This window comes from Talpa occidentalis, unplaced genomic scaffold, assembly GCF_014898055.3.
Source record: "Talpa occidentalis isolate TD23 unplaced genomic scaffold, MPIMG_talOcc4v2.1 talOcc4.3, whole genome shotgun sequence".
NCBI classification, from domain to species: Eukaryota; Metazoa; Chordata; class Mammalia; order Eulipotyphla; family Talpidae; genus Talpa; species Talpa occidentalis.
Window position 1 is genome coordinate 36,588,641 of NW_023603184.1, and position 7,054 is coordinate 36,595,694.

At 40.0% G+C, this 7,054-nt stretch overlaps 1 protein-coding gene across 1 annotated transcript; it reads right to left on the reverse strand.

Annotated features, from left to right (window-relative positions):
* Nucleotides 1-1,932: 1,932 nt before the first annotated feature.
* Nucleotides 1,933-2,759, reverse strand: LOC119255012 (olfactory receptor 51I2-like). Its single transcript, XM_037522033.1, is given in 2 exon segments — nt 1,933-2,069; nt 2,072-2,759. Coding segments are annotated over 2 exon segments (825 nt in total).
* Between the last annotated feature and the right edge of the window lie 4,295 nt (nt 2,760-7,054).

Sequence of the window (7,054 nt, forward strand, 5' to 3'; positions counted from 1 at the left end):
ACTAATGATATCCAGACCATCCTTTGGGTTTATTTATTAATTCTCCATTATAAAGCTTCTAATTAATTATTTTCTAAAATTATTTTTATTATTTCCTTTCATATATGTTTATCTGTTTTTTTGTATTCCTGTTCTAACTTGTAACCCCTTGAAGCTTTGATCATTGTATTTTTACCTCTTTTAAAAAATGTCTTAAGGTACTTAAGACCATGTTCTAATTGAGAGCCATATAATTTCTTTTTTTAAATTTTTTTAATTAATTTATTTTTTTACATACTTGGTTACTTTTATTTTTTTTAATTTTTTTAAAATAAATTTTATTTTTATATTCCCCATACAATTGCTAGCCCCTTAGAGAGCCATATAATTTCATGGATGTAGTTAAGTTTCATTAAATATTAATTGAACCTTAGTTTTCCAAATATTTTAATAAATTATATGAGAAGAATTTTATTTGTAAGTGGACATATAGGAAAAAAAACATGTCTGGTTTGGGCAGTTTTAAACCAATCCAATGTAACTGAAATTTAATTATTACTTTCAGCATGTTTCTGTGTAAAAAAGAATGAACCTTTTTTGGACCTCCCCTGGTGGCGCAGGCAGTTGAGCACAGCACTGTGAAGCTGTCACAGCCTCTGCAGCACCAGTTAGATCCCGACCGGCCAGCGAGAGTCCCACATGGTGTGGCAGACCTTTCCTGTCACACCCACTGCTCCCCTCAGCGGTGTATTTCAGTCAGTCTGCCAGTTCTATTCCCCGCTCTGGCTCTGATGAATCCTCTCATTCTCCCGCGCATCTGGCCTGTACCTCTGTTCTGGTGTAAATAAATAAAAATCTTTAAAAAAAATGAACTTTTTAATAAAGAAACAGGTATAATAATCATAACATTATGTTCAAGAATTAATAGTCTTCTGAGATTTAATTTCCCCTTCTCTAAATTGGTCATAATAAACCATATTTACTTGGTGGCCATATTTAAACAAGATGACAAATGCAATGCACTTAGCAAAATGTGCTACTGCATGGTAAGCACTTAGCACCTTTATATCCTAGCAAGCATGTTTCTCTGCCTTTAAGGCTAAGGAATCTAATGTCATCTATAAAAGGTAAAGCAATAGTCCAATTATGGAAAGAGATCTTTGTCAAGTTGCTTGAAGACCTCAGACTTCAGCTACTAGTCCCTGGTAACCATGCATAATTTGGCCCTGACCACAAACCAACTCAGAGATATTTGTTGGTTCTGAGCTGACCCAGCTATCATAATTATAGAACTCTTCCTCCCAGCACTTGACTAGAATTTTAAAATCTCACTGTTAATGTCAAGGTGAAAAGTCAAGATTCTTTTGCTATTGCAAATTTTAAAATATTTTCCTAAATTAATGAAACATTAATAAACTAGTGATTTCCCTATTTTATTCACATTGCTCTATCCATATGTTTCTATTGTGTCCAATAGCTAGAGTTGAGCAAATGTTAGTTTGAATGAATTATTAATATTCAGTAATGTTAATTTTACTGGAAAATGATTTAGTTTCTTCTTCCTATGGAGATCTTGCAGTCAAGTTCAGAAAACATCTCACATCTAAATAGACACAAATACGACATAAGTTCAAATTTAATGAAAATAAAGATGGATTTTAACCATTGATAACAGAAAATTAGAGTAAAATTTGATCAGTTGTGCAGTCTTATTTCGAATCACACTGTTAATACTGGAGGAGTTCTGTTTGAATGTTGACTTTTGAATTACTAATTTTATAGCACAGAGTTATAGTGTTAGATCTTATCCTTTTTATCCTTTTTTCCTTTTTCTTGTTTTTGGGTCATTTGTGCACAGATTTAACAGGTTATTTTGATCTGGATATCTCTTTGCTATTGTAAATTAGAAATGACTTTAAGAAATCAATTGTAGATAAATCTGAATCTTAATAATCATCGATTTGTATTTATTTTCTTGAAAATACGCAGAAGGCGAACGCGAATCTCGTGGGTCTTGATGCAATAGACAACTGGGTTGAGTACAGGAGGCACTAACAAGTAGACATAGGCCATGATGACATGAACCACGGTGGGACGTGCTTCCCAAAGCGGTGAATGACGGACACTCCCAACATTGGGACATAGACCAGCAGCACAGCACAGATGTGGGAAACACAGGTGTTAAGGGCCTTGACTCTTTCTTCCTGGGAGGCAATGCCCAGAACTGCCGCAAGGATCTTCACATAAGAAAGCAGGATGAGCACAGAATCCAATCCAAATGTTAGGACAATGCCAATGAGTCCTAAGAAGCTGTTAATGCGATGATCAGAGCAAGAAAGCTTAATGATATCTGGGTGTAGACAGTAGGAATGGGAAAGTACATTGGCCTCACAAAATTTCAGTCGCTTAATGAGGAAAGGAAATGGAATGATAATAATGATGGCCCTTAATGCAAACCCTACAAAAATTTTCAGAATGGTAGAATTATTCAGAATGGCAGTATATCTGAGAGGATTGGAGATGGCAACATAGCGGTCAAAAGCCATGGACACTAGGATTCCTGACTCCATCATGGAGAAGACATGGATAAAGTACATCTGGGCAAGGCAGGCATCAAAGTGAATTTCACGAGCATTGAACCAGAAAAGCTTAAGTATTGTAAGTAAAGTGGTGGCACAGAGTCCCAGGTCACTGACTGTGAGCGTGAAAAGAAAGAAGTACATGGGTTCATGAAGTGATTGTTCCATCCAGATTACCATCGATACAGTGCTATTGCCCATAATGGCAAATAGATATAAGAAACAGAAGAGGACAGAAATCTGAAGATGATAAGCTTCCAAGCCAGAGAAACCAGTAAGCAGCAAAGATGGGAAATCACTGCTGTTGAAAAGTCTCATTATAAATGTGCTCGAGTACTAAGTCTTTATCCTTAAAATGACAAAGAGGAAGTTGTTAGCTATCATCATGATTATCATAAAATTCTTAGTCTTCTTTTCCCCCATTTGTTCTAACAGCCTTATTCTCATTACATATAATGAATTTATAATCACACCCATATGGTCTGTCATCAATGAGTCACATGACTCTAGAAATAAACATTGGTTTTAGAAACACTGAGAAAATGTAAACACAAATCAAAAAATGTTTCAGATTTGTGTATGTGATCCTTCATAATAAATCAATTTACCTCAATAAACAAAATACAAAAAACTTTATTTATAATCTTTAAAAGATAGTACATGCCTACATAATTTTGAAAAAATTGTATAATGTAGAAAAACTGTTCCTTTCAACATCTCTTCATATTATGATATTTGATTAATAAAATAATAAAATAGTAGACCAGCAGTTTACAAAGTAGATGTAGCTAATTATTTCTGAATTAAATTTCAATTCGAAATTTAAGTAATTCATTTGCAGTTGGAAATTATGATTCCTTTATATATAACACAGAGAATATTACAGCCAAATGATGTAACGAATAACTTATAGTGGAAAAGTTACCTAATATTTGAAACAAAAATCCTTTCCAATTCTCAGTTTACACTATTGGCCAAATGAATTTTAAATAAGAGGTAAATTAAATATCAAGTGCCAAGAGTTAAAAAATTGAAATATATTAACAATGAGAAATGCATAAAAAATGATGCAAATGTAGCTAATGTTGAAAACAAAGAATGTACTCACAGAAATTGTATTGATGGTGCTTCCATATTAAGATGGAAAACAAAGAGTCATGTCATAATTACCTCTACTCAACTCATAATTTAACATATAAAAACAAAAGAAAAAAAGAGAAAAAAAAAAGATTCTAGAGGGGGCGGAGCAACATGGCGGTGAGGAGACGCTGCGAGTAAGATCTCCCATTAAAAAAAGTTAATAGGGAGGAAAAGCGGCAGGTCCCAGTGAGAACTGGGACACGGAAGATAAACGGGTGACGCCAGCAAACTGCCCGAAGAAGAAAGTGGCCATAAAAGAGGACCAGAAGGGAGGGAAGCGCAGAACCCTGCTCCCCTCCCCCGCCCACAGAGGCGGCACTCTCCGACCGGCAGAGAGGAGGAAAACAACAAACTAAAACTGCCAACAAGAACAAAGGACGCAGCAAGCGGGACTGTGAGTGGAAAGGAACTATTGCAGCCACCACACCCCGTGAACGGGAGCTGTGGAGAACCCTGCAGGATCCGCCGCGGAGGTGAGCTCCAGGCGCCATTAAAGAGAGACCCCGCCCAGGAGGAGGCCAGCACCAGCACACAGCCCCGGCCGCCCGGTAAGCCTGCGCGGAAAGCTGCGCGCTGGAAAAGCAGGCGCGGATCGGGATTGCGCGGAAAAGTGGCGCGGATCACGCTGAAAAGCAGTGCGGTTGAAAAGCAAACGCGGATCCAGATCGGATCGCAGCTGCCCAGGTCCCCGCGCCTGCGACCTAGGCTTGCGGGGAGACGCGCGGAGGCCCTCCCTGAGTGAGCAGGAACCAGGCACCCAGGCAGGGGAGCGGGATTCAAAAGGCGCCATTCCCGCGCCACTCATCTGGGCTACAGCCCGCGTCCTGGAACTGAGGGCTTTGGAACTGAGACCCGGGGCACGAAATTAGGGGCGTGGGTTCCCCACGACGGTGGGGCACAAGGCAGACACAGCACCCCAAAGCCGTTGAGGTGTACCCTACCATCCCCGCTCTGCTCCCTGTCCCACGGGGTGGAAAATCAGCTCCCCAAGGGCTCTAGGAGAGATCTCTGGCGCCACCTAGCGACTTGAAGCCAGCACAGGCTCCTGAAGGAGCTAGTGGCCAGCTGGGGAGTTAGCCCACGCCGGGCCCCTTCCGAACAAGTAGTCTGAGCCCACAGGGAGAGCGAGCACCCACAGCCGGGGCAGACCAAGCACGCAGAAGAGTGTGCCTGAGACCGGACGCGCAGGGAGTGTGTCCCACATCACCATTATAGAATAGGGACATTTCTTCAGTAAAGACTACCTGCAGAAGGCTTCCTCAGGAGCCAGAGGTGAGCGGGGGAAGTTCGCCCACGCCAGACCCCCTCTGGCCTGCAGTCCAAGCCCAGAGGGGGAGCAGGAACCCACCGCCGGGGCAGACCAGGCGCACAGGGGAGTGTGTCCCCACATCGGCATTTTAGAACAGGGACCTTTCTCCAGTAAAGACTGCTTGAAACTGACAGATGACTCCTGAAGGAACCAGAGGGGAGCAGAGAAGCCCACCCAAGATGCCGGCCAGTCCCAACAACACAGTGTCCCAACGCATATGGCAAATTAGAAAACAGACAGTAGGGAGGAGAAGAACCACACGCAACCTAGCAACTCTCCAGAGAAAAAGCACACCACAAAAAGAAAACCAGCCCCCAGATTGCAACGACAGTAACTTGGAAGAACTTCTGAGCCTTCCAGAAAGAGAATTTAAAATTGCCGTGATTAAAAAAACTGACAGAAGTCATAAAGGAAAACAATGATAAGGGAAAAATAATCAACGATCAGAAGAATGAAATTGAGTCCCTAAAGAGGGAAGTAAAAGAAATGCAGGAGATCAAAGAATTAATGGAAGAACTAAAGAATTCTGGGAAAAGCAATGAAAGCAGAATTGATGAAATGGAAGAACGAATAAGTACTCTTGAAGACACGGAAATAAAAAGAACCAAAACAGAAAAGGAAAGAGAAGTACGAAGGAAAAAGAATGAAGAAAGACTTGGGAACTATCTGACTCCATGAGGAAAGGAAATATAAGAGTTATGGGAATACCAGAAGGAGAGGAGAGAGAAGTAGGAACAGAGAAAATATTCAAAGAGATAATTGAAGAGAACTTCCCAAATGTGAAGGAGGAGCTGAAAATTGATATACAAGAAGCAAGAAGAACACCAAACTTCCACGACGAAAGGAAAAATACAGCAAGACACATAATAGTAAAGCTCCCAAGAATCCAGGACAAGGAAAAAATAATGAAGCTGGCAAGAGGGAAGAAACAGATAACATTCAAAGGAAAGCCAATCAGGCTGACATCAGACTTCTCCGAAGAAACATTACGGGCAAGGAGAGAGTGGAGGGACATAGTCAACAGACTCCAAGAAAACAGATGCCAACCAAGAATACTCTATCCCGCAAAGCTCTCCTTCCTCTTTGAAGAAAGAATATGGACTTTCCCAGACAAACAGAAACTCCGGAATTTCATTGCAACTAACCCCCACTCCAAAAAATACTACAAGGAGTCCTAAAGCCAGAACCTCAGAGGGACGAATAACAATGAAAGAAGGCCAAAAAAAAAAAGTTATTAAAAGAATAAATAAATAAAATCAAAGGAAAGACAAACACAATGGCAAATACAGATGTTAACATATCAATATTAACTCTAAATGTAAATGGACTAAACTCTTCAATAAAAAGACACAGAGTTGCAGCCTGGATTAAGAAACAAAACCCAACCTTTTGCTGTCTCCAGGAAACACATTTACCTACAAAAGATAAAAATAGGCTCAAAGTTAAAGGATGGAAAACAATCCTACAAGCAAATGGGCCAAAAAAGAAAGCAGGAACAGCTATACTTATATCAGATAAAACAGATTTCAAACTCAAAAAGATAAAAAGAGACCCCAATGGTCACTACATTATGATCAAGGGGACAATACTTCAAGAAGAAATAACACTCATTAACATATACTCACCAAACGAAGGAGCACCAAAATATATCAGACAACTGTTGTCCTCTCTGAAAACAGACATCAGAGAAAACACATACGTAGTGGGAGACTTCAACACACCACTATCAACAATGGATAGATCAACAAGACAAAAAATAAGTAAAGAAACCAAAGCTCTAAATAAGGACTTAGAGCAATTGGGCTTAACAGACATCTATAGAACACTAAACCCCAAAAAAACGGAGTACACATTTTTCTCAAGCGCACACGGATCATTCTCCAGGATCGATCACATACTGGGGCACAAGACAAACATCAACAGATACACCAAGATTGAAATCATATCAACCATCTTTTCTGACCATGAAGGCATCAAACTAGAAATAAACCATAAAAAGAAGGTAAGGAACTTTCCTACCTCATGGAGATTAAAAACCACACTGCTG